The sequence below is a fragment of the Meles meles genome, chromosome 6, assembly GCF_922984935.1.
Source record: "Meles meles chromosome 6, mMelMel3.1 paternal haplotype, whole genome shotgun sequence".
Lineage (NCBI taxonomy): Eukaryota > Metazoa > Chordata > Mammalia > Carnivora > Mustelidae > Meles > Meles meles.
Genome location: NC_060071.1, coordinates 44,977,566 through 44,993,686, shown reverse-complemented (window position 1 = coordinate 44,993,686; position 16,121 = coordinate 44,977,566). Strand labels below are relative to the sequence as shown.

The window sequence follows — 16,121 nt, the reverse complement described above, 5'->3', positions numbered from 1 at the left end:
CCAGCCAGTATTGTTAGAAAGGGAGACGAGAAAGCAGTAAGAAACAGCAGGGCATGTGAAATGGGATTCCGAATCAGAGATGTTAGGATTTGAATCCCGGCTCCAACACCTTCTAGCTGTGAAACCTCTAAGAGAATTTACGTCCACTTATGGAAAATGGGAAAATGAAACAAGACAAGGATGTCATAGAGCATCTAGCTCAAAGCAGGTGCATGATAAATGTAATTGACTCCCCTTCTCTACCTTGCCCCCCCCCCGTAAAATGGTGTTATATTCCCCAAGGTAAAATAATTGCTCACAAGAAGATCCTACTGTGCTACTCTCCGAGGCCCCAGGGTAAAGCAGTGGCACCTGCTGCTTTTTGGACTCACGTTTTCACCTGCTTATAACATCTTCCCCCTGTCCCTTTACCACCAAAATGGTAACAGAGGAATCAGAAGAGACGAGAAGGACTCGGAAGCAAGTCATTATAACCCATATGTTAATTTTTAATCCTCTAGCTTTTTAAAAATCCATTTCCAAAGAAGGCTTTGACAAAATAGGGACACCCCTGTGTCCGGGATACAGGTGACCGTATGTGTTGCTGTGCTTTGCTCCTCTGCAGCAGCGAGAGGTGATGTGGCAGTTGTGTGCCATCAAAATCACGGAAGCTATACAGTATGTGGTGGAGTTTGCCAAACGCATTGACGGATTTATGGAACTGTGTCAAAATGATCAAATTGTGCTTCTCAAAGCAGGTATGTGCTTTGCAAGTGAATTTTGAGATCTCTTCCTAACCTGCTTTCACCCGCCTATTAAAGAAATGCTGGGTAAGGAAGGTGTCGGGAACAGTTTTTCCCCGATGATAATAGCTCAGGTTTCTTCTAGCAGCATCTGAGTCCTTTTTAATGGTTTTGAGCTATCTGTGGGAAACATTTTGTTTCTCCTCTGAGTGAAACAATTAATTTGAAGGACACCCACTCCAGACCCTTGGGAGGTAACAGTACGTTGTTAGGAATGTTCTCTGTGGAACTCAAAGGGACACCCCTGGTTTCTTGGTTTGTTTGTTTGTTTATGTTATTGTTTGTATGTTTATTAACATCTAATCTATTATTTGTTTCAGGGGTAGAGGTCTGTGAATCATCAGTCTTACATAATTCACAGCAGTCGCCATAGCACATACCCTCCCCATGTCCATCACCCAGCCACCCCATCCCTCCCACTGCCCTCCCCTCCAGCAAACCTCAATTTGTTTCCTGAGATTAAGAGTCTCTTATGGTTTGGCTCCCCCTCTGGTTTGTTTTAATAAATATGAATCAATACGTTTTCCTGGCAACTCTGAGACTCTATTGCAAGACAGAAGAATGCCAGAGGAGTAATTTGTAACCCTGCCTCTCTTCAGGAATACAGGCATAGTTAGCTTCACCATAAATCTTCAATTATGCTGGTAAACTGTGCCCCTTTAAATAGAGAGCTTAGGGGCACCTGGGTGGCTCATTCAGTTGGCATCTGCCTTCAGCTCGGGTCATGATCCTGGAGTCCTAGGATCGAGCCCTGCTGAGCAGGGAGCCCTCTTCTCCCTCTGCTCCTCACCCCACTCGTGTTCTCTGTCTCACTCTCTCTCTCTCAAATGAATAAATAAAATCTTTAAAAAATAATAATAAATAGAGAGCTGATGTGACTGAGAGCCACTGGCCACAGGGCATACAGCCCCCACTGCACTGAATCAGAAAGGGGTCCCTACATTAGGGCTTTCACAGTAGATAAATATTTACCACGATAAGATAATCCATGTCATTTCTGTCTTCACTTAGGTTCTCTAGAGGTGGTATTTATCCGAATGTGCCGTGCCTTCGACTCTCAGAACAACACCGTGTACTTTGATGGGAAATATGCTAGCCCTGATGTCTTCAAATCCTTGGGTAAGGAAATCTGGGTGCTCTGTCTTTAAATCAGGGCCATAGGAAAGTATGGGAGCCCTGCCAAAGAGCTTACTGAACAGAACGGAAACTGTTATTTGGAAACAAAAATTAAAGGATTTTGTGTTTATGTTACTTTATAGTCACTGCAGAAAATTCACACAGCTCAAACAGTTTTTGTCTATAATATATTGAAAGGTTTAGCGTTTTGTTTTATCTAGTCTGTAATCAAAGAAATTTGTATTGTCTAACCTTCCAGTTCCCTTGAAGACTTTAAGATTTTCATTGGATAAATTATCCAGAGAAACTAGAGGATATAATCTGATGCATAAAATCAAGCAAAGAGTACTTCTCAAATAATACCCATTAATAAGAATGAATGTAGATATTAAAGAAATAAAGTATAGCTAAGTGAAATTGACATAGACTATAAAAATTATTTTGGATTTCTATAATTTAAATAAAGTGGGATATAATCAGTAAGAAGAATGAAACAGTATCCAAGATAAAGTTGTTTAAGTGATTTTAAAAACAATGAAATAAAAAAAAAGAAAAAATAAATAAAAACAATGAAATGACAGAAGGTTTGTATATTTTAGGAAAGTTCATTACCATTTGAATGGATATATAATATGCAAAACTAAAAGAGAAGATACCAAACTTAATCCCTTTTTTTTTTTTTTAAGATTTTATTTATTTGAGAGAGGGAGAGAGAGAAAGTGCGTATGAGCAGGGGGCGGGAGCAGCAGGAGAGGGAGAAAAAGATTCCCTGCTGAGCAGGGAGCCCAACTTTTGGGCTCTGTCCCACACCCTGAAGTCATGACCTGAGCTGAAAACAGACACTTAACCCACTGAGCCACCCAGGTGGTCCCAAGCTTAACCAATCTTTTGAGAATGGATTATTATTTACTAAGACTTTCACATTCTACATTTTTAGTTCTATAATAGCTGTAATGATTTTACGACCATACTGTGTCATTTGTTCTCATTTTTAAGGGTGGCTTAGATCAAATAGAGTAGAAAACAAAAAAATCAGTGAATGTCACATTTCAGTTGGATTGTAGCTGCTTGACTCTGTTTTTAAGATTGCGGGTCCTAAACTCAGGCAGCCTGGTTTTGAATATCAGGCTGTTTCTTCCTACCTGTATAAACTTAAGTAATTTTTCTCTCCAGGTCTGTTTACTCACCTCTAAAATGGGATAATAATAATAATAATACCTCCCTCACAGAGTTGTTGTGAGCAATAAGGTACCCAAAGGAACCTCTTAGAGTGGTACCTAATAACATGCTAACCTTGCAACAAAAGTTCATTCTCAATATTTTGAATGGTGAGGACAGTGGTGATAGTGATGATGGCTAAACAGATTTTTCTTTTAAGATTTTAAACTGTTGAACTGTAGAAATGTTATTACTATCCCCTTGGATCTTCAACTACTAGATCCCTTTCACCTTATTCCATATTTTTCTCCAAAATAATAACCAAAATCTTAAACTGTCTTTAACCTTGGCAGGTTGTGAAGACTTTATTAGCTTTGTATTTGAATTTGGAAAGAGTTTATGTTCTATGCACCTGACTGAAGATGAAATTGCATTATTTTCTGCATTTGTACTAATGTCAGCAGGTAAGATAACCAAAGAACAATGCAGTGCTTTAAAAAGTGTTCAGGTAAAGATTTCTTAGAAGGTACATAAGTTGTAATGGCTCTAGAACATTATAGAACCTACCAAGAGAGGTTGCCACCCTTATTAAATCTAATTTTAAGTTTTCTCAAACAGCAAAACGCCACACACACACACACATTACCTGTTTAAGACCTCATGCCATTCTGACAAAATCTTAAGAAATGAGAATTGAGTAAAACTCAGTCCGTAGTTAACCTCCTGATATCGCGAGAAATGCTCTGGTAGAGTAGGGTTGCCCTTCTTAACACAAATCTCCAAGACAACATGGTTTTTAAGACATCCTACTTTTTCTTAAGATTTATCTGGATGTCATCCACAAGTTTATCCGAATTTAAGCTGTGTTTTCAACCAGTACTGCCTCCTGGGTATGTTCTGTTTTGCAAATTTACTGTCTTCTGTTTGGAATTCTTACACATAAAGACTAAATTAACAACCCTTAAATCATTTGGAATGCTCTTGACAATCTTAGTTGCCTTGGATTCTAAGGCAATTTTCATATTTGCCAGAAGGGCTAGCAGGAGTGCTATGAGTATTTCATCCAGAAATGTAATTATTAGAAAGATTTGAGCGCCCGTGGTGGTTTCATTCGCCCTTATGTATGGCCGTAGATTTAAATATCTATCCTTTCAGAAGGAGAGGACTTTCCCCTCCTTTAAGTATCAGTAAAAATGGAAAGACTTACCACTCTATTGTAGATCAGTTCTCCACTGCTTTAGGAGCAAATTTTGAACATGGAGTAAAACTGGCCTAGTGTTCTCTAATTCTCCATTGTGGCTTAATAACCTGTGTCTAAGAGTCCGGAGGAATTTGGGGTGTCCCAATACCACATAAGAGAAACAGTAAGTATCATTTTTCATGTTTAGATCGCTCGTGGCTGCAGGAAAAGGTAAAAATTGAAAAACTGCAACAGAAGATTCAGCTAGCTCTTCAACACGTCCTGCAGAAGAATCACCGAGAAGATGGAATACTAACAAAGGTAAGAGGGAAAGATAGTGCGGTTGGCATAGCTTGAACTATCCCTTGCCACACGTCTTGCTGCCAGACAACCTTACAAGTCATCTTTCCAGCCCTCAGAAGTACCCATAAGCAATAGGCTACTGAAAAGAAAGAAATATCTCCATTTCAAAAAACTTGGTTGGGCCAAAATTCAGCTTAAGTTCTACTTACAATCATTGGTTGTGAAGTGTCCTGCAATAATTGGGCAATGGTAGAAAAAAAATTTTTTAAGCATTAATACATTCTGGAAATCCTACTCCTATTCCATCTAAGTTGTGCATAAAGCTGAGTTAATGTTCTACATTGATATAAATTAGAGAAAGAATCTTTGAATTTAGAAGGAGGAAGTTATAAAGGACTAAAACAAGCAGGATAATCACATATTCTAATATTAGTTCTATTTCCATTCCATTCATTAGTAATCAACAGAAAGTGACTTTTGTCACTTTCTTTGTCTATTTCCCATTACTACCCTGTATTCAAAGCATAAGGCTTCATTTTTGCTAATTATTACTTTTTGCAATAAAAATATAATTCGGATGTCAATTTAAAATATGCTAATGTTCTTCAGTGCTTGTGCTAGTAGTGTGTATTCGGTCTTCGAAAAATCAGCCGTATTCTTTCTGAAACTATTTTAGTTGTTCAAGAAGATTGATTTGAGGGGGTTGGGTTTCTTTTCCTGCTTTCTTTTCTTTTCTTCTGATCGCTAAGTTAGGTCAGAGAGAGGAAGTTGAGGGTTAGTTGCTGTTTTGTTTTTATTTTGCACCCGTTCAATGAGAGATGGAGGCAGGAATGGAAAATAGAAGAACTCTCCAGACCCTTACCTTCTTCTCCATCGTGCCCCAGTGCAAGGATACAATCAGGTTCTTTCATTATAGACAGCACCTAACACACCTATGTTTCTTCGGATTATTCTGGTAGAAATAATACATTGTTTGTACAGTGTCTTGGACTTTAAAAAGCATTGTTTCAAGTTGTTATTGTCTTCAACTGCTAAATGGTTGATGCTGAGACTTCCCTCCAGGCCTTCTGACTATTCTTTCTTCTGAGCCTTTCACTCAGACCCAGAACTGGTTTGTCCAAGCAAAGGTCTTTCCAGGAAGAAACTTGTTGTCATTGGCGTTGGCTAGTACAGGTTCTGCGTAAAATATGGGGACGCCATCATCTCCATTTGCAGTGACCTCACCTGCCCATGATTGCCTCCTGGTTCTCTTCTCTGTCACCAGACGTCTTCTTTCTCCACAGCGGTGGAGGACAGGGTTGGGGATGGGAGAGCAGAAAGTATGTTTGGAATAGGAGAAGGAGGTGAGAGGCTTGGGTTCTTATCTCAACTCTGCCACTTTTGCTTATGAACATCTTTTCAGGTTATTGTATTATTTGTCTTCAAAATTGTATTTAATGTATACTTGGTATTCTATGACATGCCTAAAACTTAGGCATGTCATAGAATGTCAGGAAGATTCTTTACCAATCTTCCTTCTTGGAAGATCATATAAGCCGCTTCGAGTGTGTTTCACCTTTGTAAACAGTGTTGTAAAGATCATCCAGATTCCCTGATTTTTGATGCTCATGTCTGTTCTTTCCTCACAACGTGTCCTTTCTTCCACTTACAGTTAATATGCAAGGTGTCTACATTAAGAGCCTTATGTGGACGACATACAGAAAAGCTAATGGCATTTAAAGCAATATACCCAGACATTGTACGACTTCATTTTCCTCCATTATACAAGGAGTTGTTCACTTCCGAATTTGAGCCAGCAATGCAAATTGATGGGTAAATGTATCACCTAAGCACTTCTAGAATGTCTGAAGTACAAACCATGAAAAACAACAACAAAATTAACCGAGACACTTTATATGGCCCTGCACAGACCTGGAGCGCCAACACACTGCACATCTTTTGGTGATCGGGGTCAGGCAAAGGAGGGGAAACAATGAAACAAATAAAAGTTGAACTTGTTTTTCTCATGCATATGATTTCCATTATGCCTACAGATATGGACCCTTTTTCTGTCTCAACTTCTTGATCATTGACCTCTGTTTACAACTGAAGGAGGGTACTAAAGTCGGAGGATTTCCTTTTCTTGTAGCTCACTGCCCACAGACTTTCTGCAGAGTCACCAATCTGTCGGTAACAACAGAGAGTCCGGCAATAATCGGTGCCCGGTGTGCATAGCGGAGGTGGCGGCATGACTTTGCACAACCTGCTGTTTGTTTCATGAAGGAAGTTTTTATTTTTTTCACCGATTATTGCCAGTCAGCAGGATGGCATGAAAAGGGTCCATAGCACTAGCAACAATAGCATTATAATATATTACAGGGTAAATGGGCATGAAGACTATATATAGCTAAAAGAGATATTGTTTATATATTGTTTTAATTAATATAAAATGTAGTTACTGGTGTAGCTTTTCCTGTTGAATTGATAAGGCACTTTCATTTTGCACCTTTTTCTTTAAATGAAATGCTAGCGTGTTCACTGTCGTGTCGCATGTGCACCAGAAACACAAGTTTAACTGAGAAGGCTTGGAAGGTACGTCAGGAGGTATTTATGCTGCTGTTTACAAATTACTTTGAAAAGACTGGCTGGTCATATCTAGAAATCATGATGCGGATTATTGGTTTGTTTTTGTTTTGCTTTGTTTTGTTTTACACTTCATTCGGTATTAGAAATGGAACTCTCCCTAAATTATACTTTGCTTTTTGGTAAGCTCAAGGATAGATGTGTTTATGCTTCATACAAAGTTGAATGGTCGATTGGTGCTATGGACTTATACCATCATGCACGTTATTTTTGAAAAGCTTTTTTTAAGTGCCACCTCATGGAGGCGGGGTGGGGGGGGAGGCTCATTTCATACAATTCAGTAGTTATACGGACTCACTCTCAACTTTGAATTCTTATGCTTTGAGGATAAATCAGTAATCCAAATATTTATTGGAATTCAGCTTTTATTATAAGAAGGACCCAAAGATTATATCTGGAGCAAACACATACTCCCCATGTGAGGACATGAAACATTTACTTTGTGAATGCCTATGTTCTTGGTCTAATCTAGGAACCCTAAAAGTATATCTCAGAGTGACCTAGCTCTAGACTAGCTGCCTCTAGACGCTATAATTCTAGAATGTAGCTCTCCATATTTCACAGACAATGGACAGAAGGGCGAAGGAGTTATGCAACACTGAACCGGTTTCTCTTATTTAAATATTAAATATTTTAAGCATTCAAAGTGAAGTTGATGCTAGCCGCAAACATTTACTTTTGTATTTATCTTCACTAGAAAACTGTGGACTGTAATTTATTTTATTAAATATTTAGACGAATGTTTGGCTTTTGTGTTCAGGTGAGAAATATTCAATGTTTTTGTTTAATTTCATGTTTTTTTAAATTTTAATAATTCCCAGTGGGGGAAGGGAAAACGAACAGTCTGACATACAAGTGTGCATATTTTAAAAATAAGTGCCCTTTGGAAATGTCAGCATTTAGAAGATGATTTTAGTCAGTCGGGTGGGATTCAAACTTCTGGTCTAACAGGAAGGACCATGGTTATACGGAAAAGGGAATATCCCATAGCAGAATGGTGGGAGTTTCCAGGCAGCCCTTTATAGCCGAGAAAATGTCTCTACCCCCAGGCTCCTCCTGAATCTTCCCTAGGAACTGTGGCTCCTAATGTCACGTGGATCACAGCAGGGGCGTGCCAGAGCCATTTACTCTGGGTTTAACCCCAACTGATTTTCTGACTTGTTTCTTGAGGGATTTGGAAAAGAGGAAGGAATTATTCACAGAGAAATGTGTATGAAGCCTAAATAACATCTTAATTTTTTTTTCAAAAATATAGTAAGGGTTTAACCATAAATAGAAGACGAGAGTAATATTTACTTAAATTTCTTACAAGTATATTAAACTTTATGTGAGTGTTTATATAGAGAGGTAAACTAAACATATAGTATTTATATTTGGGCAAGAAGGGTGAAATCAAATTTTTAATTTAAATAAGCATAGTTCCTTTAAAGATCAATAGTATTTATACTCTGAAAAGAGTACCAAGCTTAGTTCAGTTATTTATTTGTCCATTTATTTTTCCTGTTGTTTCTCCTGGCGGGAGGGGGGGGAGTAATGTGTTGGATTTTTTTGGGGGGGGAGTTGTTTTTTGTTTTTTGTCATTCTGAGTCACTAAATTTGGGGATGGTTTTATTAAAGTGTATTAACTTCTTTTTAACCAAAGCTTTCTGAATATGACCAGCCTCAGGTGCTAGCGCATTAAAGAGCAACTAAACCTAATTCCAGTGTCCGTTTGTGAAGTGATAAGAGCTAACTGAACTTCTCTAAGGGTGAGAGAGAGCATAATGTTGAGCTTAAAAGAAATTCCTTTTCCCAGAAAGGACTTTGCATGTACCAAATGCAAAAAAAAAAAAAAAAAAAGCTTAATCTCAGTAGTCGTCACACCATGGTGACATTGCTTTTAGAATAAACCAACATGCATTGACATGATGCTGCTACCAGGTCTTTCTGAAAGAAAAGCAAGGTGAGGAAGAGCAAAATACATTGACAGTGTAGGGACAGAGCAGGAGAGGCGTGCTCGGTGAACAGGGGGAACAACTATGATTTGGATCAAAGTTGGGATCTGAAGTTAAACAATAAATTCAGTTTAAAAAAACGAAGTATAGAAAAGGATGTGAAAAACTTTGCATTTTTATTTTCTTCTTACAGAAACACCTGTGTGAGGACACAAACTACTTGGTGATACAGAACAGTGATTGTTAAGAGTTCTTATAATTAAACTTTCCTAAACTTAAATATCCAATAGTCTTTTAAAGATTGGAATCACATCATTGTTATCCCAGCTCCTATGATGCCTTTAATACAGTTTTTTCATAGAGGGTACATAAGGTTTTTTGTACAAAGCCTGAATACCTTTGGTTACAATGGTGTCAGATGGTTGCATTATATTCCGAAGAACCTGGCCTTGGTCACAATGAAAACAAAAGTGCAGATGAAAGTGCTTTTTTGGACAGTTTGCAAATTGTGTTAAAGCTATGGATTTTTTTTAAGTGTTCAGCATCCTAATTTGCGTTAAAGCTATGGATTTTTTAAAAAGTCTTCAGCATCCTAATTCACCCTTCCTAACTTAAGGAAAATATAACTTAAGACACTGCTTCTAAGTTTGGTTGTTCTTTATAGTGTGGATACCCAGATCTCTGTGAGCGTAGTGGGGTGGGCTGAGGGCCAGGTGAGAAGGGAGAGAGAGAGAGAGAGAGAGTGTGTGTGTGTGTGTGTGTGTGTGTGTGTGGTTTTCGTGTGTATGATGTGTGTGTGTCGGACCGCTTCTAGGCTACTAAGTGTCAATGGAAAAGAAAATGTATTCAAAATACTTAAATCAAAACTAGAAGATGGAGAAAAAAAAAAGATTTATTCTATACAAAGCCTTGTCTGGACCACTTTAGAGAGACTTCTATTTTTTTAACCCTTCTATAAATATTTGATGGCACTTGAAATATTCCTGCAATAAAATGTGATTTGTGTAAAGAAAAAAAAAAGATTTTGTAATGTGAAACAAAGAAAGAAAGTAATGTAATTTTCTAAAAAAAAAAATACAAACAAACAAACTTTGTATTATTTTCTTGATGGAATTTGTCTATCTGTCTTTGGAAAACTTTTTATTTCATTGAATGTGCCATAGTAGAAATATGTGTTTTTAGTTTTAGACTAAGGAATAGCTGTTTGTGTTCCGACATTCCAAAAATGCAAAACCACCTAGTAGAATCTTTACTGAAAAGGTTTAAGTAGGATGTAAGCTTCTCTCATTGTTGCTTTTTTGCACATGTTCTTCATTCCTCTCTAGTGCAATATGTACATAGAGCACTTGCGGGTGTACCTTGATCCCTCAGGGAAAAAATACATATTTGTACAGTTTTGGTTTTTTGGTTTTTGTTTTTGGTTTTTTGGGGGGTTTTTTTGTTTTTTTTGTTTTTTGGGGGTTTTTTTTGCCTTTTGTTTTTGGCTAAGGAATGTCGATTGAATCACTTGTTATTGTTGAGGGGCAGCCAGATAATAATCCTAAAGCCACTGTTTTCAAACATTGATTGTTTAAATCATGTGTCCTTCCAGTGCTATTATTTTAAGATAATAATAATAAAAAGTTATTTTCTGACAGTTCTTTGTGCTGATTGGTGAAAAATAAAAAGGGTAAATAAGCACCTTATGATTGACTTACTGTGAATGACAATCCATCTTGATATCAACAATAGAAGCCCTATCACTTTGGAGTTGGGGTTAAGAGTCAGAAACGATGTGCTCAGGGATCTCCTAAAACTCTTCAAACAGGGTGGCCAGTACTACTGGGACAAATTGTGTTTTTTATTATTAATAATAGTGATGATAATACTATCCCTCAAGGCACAAGTGAACTGTGTAGAACTGCATGTGTGTGTGTGTACGTAAACTCTTCACTCTTGTCTCATTTTGTTGAGTTCGAACAGTATTTGTTCTTCAGTCTTGTGTGGTTTAAAACGTTGAATAACTTCCAAAGCAGTATACAGTTATGCCAGTATGTTCACAAGATAAATTAATAGGCAGTATACCAACACAGAACATCACTTCAAGTGCAGTCCTACATACTCCATTTACCTTCCTCAAAATTCATAGCATTACATATTAGAAACTTCCCAATTCTACATGGTATGCAAAAAATTGTTTAAACCAGTTATGGGAGCCCTGCCTATCAGTGCAGTGAAAGAGGTAAAACTTTGAACACATTTTTTCAAATGCCAGCAAATAACTTATTTTCATTGCACTCTCCTCTAGAAGCAAACCAAAACATCCCTTTATGTAACATAGTTCTTTTACTTCTACACTTAAGAGTTTTCATCTCTTGAATCAATACAAGAGCTAATGTTTAAAGACAAAAAAAAACCCACCTATGTAACAGTGCCGCGAGCCAGCTTTTAAGGTTACTTTGGACATTTTTGCAATATAGCTTCGTTCTCATGTTTCCATGTATTTTCATGAGGTCAGTGAACCTCAGTATAATTGTTGGCTTTGATTCTTCCATACCTGGAATACACATTGAGAAGAAGCTTTTACTATTTTCTTAGTACCACAGCAGAATATAATTTGAGAAACCTTTCCATGTCGTTTAGATGAAAAAGAAACTTTGACCTTGTTTTTGATAATAAAGACTATGGAAAATGGCAGAAATTTCTCTTTCTCTCTCCACTTCTATATATACATATATATATACACATACATACGCATATATATATACATACACACACAGGTTATTGACATTTTCACATACTGTACCATGTGATTGCCATGTCTTACTTATAAAGATTGCTACAACAGAACCCTATTAACAGAAATATAATTGCAAAAGAAAAATCTTGATCTATTGCTAATAATCTATGATACAAATCTTCGTTCTACCCCTAAACACTAATATTACTAAAGAGGTTCCACCAGATTTGATTAAAGAGGCCTTCCTCCTATTTATTCTTAAGATATGAGAAAGCTGATGACAATGTCTTTACAAAGCAAATGGTTTCACTTCTGGGTCAGTTGCTTATTTGTTGTAAGAAAGATCAGTTTTGTCAGGCTCTCAGAATAATTTTTTTATCAAGAATCAAAAGCCTGGCTTTATACCAAGGAAATATCATAGATGGATCTCCATGATTAACCAGACCCTCAGATCTTAGAGCAATAAATACATTCATTCAGTCATTTACTTATTTATAAATGAATGACAGAATATTCCATCCAAATAAACACGATGTTTTTTCAGCAATGCAATATAACATGGGGTCTTGTGTGAAGAAAATGCATATGACTATTTTAAACAGATGCCTATAGAATCCGTGTTTGCTGTTTACATTTAGTGTGTCTGCCACATTTTCTTTTACTTTTTTCCTTCTAAGAACTGAAGAAAGACAGCTTGCTATTAGCTTTGACACACTGCACACACCATTATGTTGTTCTCTAAGAGCAACTAAATTCTCTCCAGTGTCCTGTGTGTTTCCTTTCTCACTCATTATTTACTTTAATGTGGATGAAAACTATTTCTGGGAACTTGGTTATTATTGAACAGATTGCATATGTAAATGCAGATAATTCTTGAGCAATATAGTGAATATGATTTCACACACAAAAAAATCTGTATGTACTGTACACATCTTCCTGAATCCAAAATTCTCTTATCCACAGTGGTTTGAAATCTCATATAAAACAGTGGTAAATTTTTAAACATTAGGACATTAGCTGGCTGCTTCTTTAAATGTACCTGTATTGTCTGCCTGCTCCTTTTGTGGAGATGTGTTTTTGTATTGGATGTTTGGGCCAATGGGAGGCTTCAAGCTACAACATATTTTCCCAGTTTAAATATATTTAACATATGACAAACCCCAGACAAGGCTTTTAATATGTATAAAGAACTGCAGTGTTAGGTGGTTTATTTGCAAACCGTTTTCAATGTTGTCCATTTTTATGGCACCTTTAACAATATTCTTGTTTCCAAAGTACAAAAAAAATAGGTTAAATAATCTAGCCATAACTGAATGTCAAGCAATAAAACAAATGACTTTTGTGCATAGACTTAAAAAAATACAAATTTTAGACATCTGCATGTAAATGCAATCTCTTGTTTACTGCTTTCTTCAACTTGAGCAATTGATTCCTTATTTACTATTAACTTAAGAACTTGTAATGGCCTGTAAACATTTTCTCTCTTACTCTTCTTTCAAATTTACCTTTGTCCCTGCTTTTAAGTCATAATATTTAATGTTGTTCTGCACATCTCTATACAGTTAACTTTTTGGCTTTCATTCTGTATAGATAAGAAAATGTTATATTATAAACAGCCTACTCAGTGCAAATATTTATCTGTTTATCAAATCCACAATATGCTGTATAATACTGGTTTTACTATATAATCTATTTTAGACATAGCTGTTTAGAACTAGAGTGTGCTATTTTTGTGTTTTTCTGATGTGTGGTGCTAGATAAGTTACTTTTGTGAACAAAAAAATCCCTTTTATTCCTAGACAATACCACCTTTGGGTCTTGTTAATTTCACTGAGTATAACTATATATTTGTATATATATACATATATATATATATATCTACCTGTTCCCAACTGGCAGCTGTATCAGAGTGCTGGATTTGGGACATGCTTTTCTCTTTAAATACATAATATCATTATATAAATTATTCTAGAGTGTATTTAATTAGGATAAAATTACTTCCTTAGTATGGATATTTGACATCTATAGGGTGAATTTGCTTTTAAATATGGATATATGAAAACTTCCTAGCATTTACTTTATGTTTGCTACTTGGGTTTATTCCATATCTTCTGAGCTGAAAACTAATTTGCCAGGCCTTCAAGATCCTAAAGAAACACTCTAGTTTAATGGAGTAATATTTTTTTTTTCTTACTAAAGAATTATATTATTGGCACCTGACAGAGTTGTGTATTTATCTCCTATTATAGATAATAGGCATTTATATAAAATATCCTTGGTGGCTTGATGGCAGAATAAAACTTTCTCCTCCTACCTGAGCCATGAGAAGCATGGAGACACCCGCTGTCATGGCAGAACATGGGCCATAAAGCAAATTTGACAAGGGACATTCTGTTTCCATATGACCTCAACCAGTTCCATGAACTGAGCGAAAGACCTTCATTTTAAAAGTCATTTAATAATGAACTTAGTTAGACTCTTTCACCTCTTCTCCCAAGACTTACTGGCATTGTTAAAAATCAAAGTATATCAAATATCTAACTAAGGATGTAGTTAACCTTATTAAATATTGATTAGAATTGTTCTGTAATATTACTGAATTTGTAAGATCTTTAGCAAAGATTTTTGAGCAATTTATAAATATAGAGCAAATGTTTCTGTTTACTGCACTTTTGTAATTGAAGGTGATAAATTCTCAAGCCATGGTTATTGGCTTCCGTGCACTGCATCTTTACCCACAATTCTAGACATTTTCCATTTTTATGGAAGAGTTGCTGTTACCTTAATTATAAATGCAATCATGTGGTTAATGAGAGCGAATGCTAATAGTTAACCTTTTAAAGTGAATTGGCTACAGTTTAGGGAGAAATCTCTTTTACTACAAATCACGTCATTCCTTATTGCTTCACTTAGAGATTGAAACCTGTTTTTCTGCTTGTTTTTTAAGCACCATTTAGTATCCTAAACTTCCTGAGAGTAGAGATTGTATCTCTTTGTGTCTACACAATGGCCAGCACATGTCAGTATTTGATAATTGTTAAATGACAACTGTGCCCAAATTAAAATTTTTTCCTGGAATTTTTTTTTTTTGGTAAATTTATAAAGTATGTCAAGCCTTATGGTTAACACTTTCTTCTACAACCAAGTATTAAAGCCACGTTTAAAAAGACCACATGAAATGCTGATTCTAATTGTGTGTAGGTCTTGAAGATTAAGCACACAAATTTCACAAAACTCTGTGAGTAACAAACTCAGCCTTCTGTAAATATACATGCAAGTTTGGAAACAGTAATACTGTACCTATAAATATATGCTGTCTGTTTTGTGTACAGTATGTAAAAACTCCTTTTCTGCCACACTAAAAATGCAAGCCATTTATGGGAATCCTAAAAATAGTATTGTACTAAAACTTTGCTAATGATCTTTATTGGAGGATCATCCAACGTTTCACTTACATTGGGTTTTCTTTTCAATTCACTCTTACAGTAGTCTGCTTCTTTCCAGCTGTTTGTTATTTTATTGAGTCCTCAATTTAAAAAAAATATTTTGATTCATTTTGTAAATACAAGCTGTAAAAAAAAGAGAGATTTAATGTTGTCTTTTAAATACTCCGATTTTCATTCTAATATGAATGTTGTTATATTGTACTTAGAAACTGTACCTTTAATATTACATTACCTTTATTAAAAGTGCATTGAACACATCAATTTTAGATGTGCTTTATGTACTGTTATCCTATAATAAAACTTCAGCTTCTAATGGAACACTTGGCTTGTTTTTATTCTTTTTTATTGGTTATTGAGTTGCCTTGTACATAGTTTTCTAGTTCACATTTTGTCTCTAGAAAATGGGCTAGTAGAACCTTGCTACTCAAAGTGTGGTCCACAGATCAGTAGCACTGACCTCACCTACGACCTTCACCTTATTAGAAACGCAAAATTCTGGGCACCTTCCCAGACCTACTAAATCAGAATCTGCATTTTTACAAGATCCCCAAGTGACTGGTTTGCATACTAAAGTTTGAGAAGTACTGGTCTATAGTACAGTACTTTTTAAAAAAATAATTCATTTGGGGGCACCCCGATGGCTCAGTTTTTAAGCGACTGTCTTCTGCTTAGGTCGTGATCCCAGGGTCCTGGGATCTAGTCCCGCATCGGGCTCCCTGCTCAGTGGGAAGCCTGCTTCTCTCTCTCCCACTCCCCCTGCTTGTGTTCCCTCTCTCGCTGTCTCTCGTTCTCTGTCAAATAAATAAAATCTTCAAAAAATAAAAAATAACTCATTTCCATTTGCTGAAGGAAAAATGTATA

General features: G+C 36.2%; 1 protein-coding gene across 2 annotated transcripts in view; it reads left to right on the top strand.

Annotated features, from left to right (window-relative positions):
- The window catches only part of RORA (RAR related orphan receptor A), a 710,759-nt gene extending 695,679 nt beyond the window's left edge, over window positions 1–15,080 (top strand). For both annotated transcript variants that reach the window (XM_046008501.1, XM_046008502.1), the window contains 5 exons: window positions 605–737; window positions 1,794–1,901; window positions 3,410–3,520; window positions 4,445–4,557; window positions 6,191–15,080. In XM_046008501.1, coding sequence (XP_045864457.1) covers window positions 605–737; window positions 1,794–1,901; window positions 3,410–3,520; window positions 4,445–4,557; window positions 6,191–6,355 — 630 coding nt within the window. In that variant the 3' untranslated portion in view covers window positions 6,356–15,080. The remainder of the gene's footprint in view (window positions 1–604; window positions 738–1,793; window positions 1,902–3,409; window positions 3,521–4,444; window positions 4,558–6,190) is intronic.
- Window positions 15,081–16,121: the final 1,041 nt, after the last annotated feature.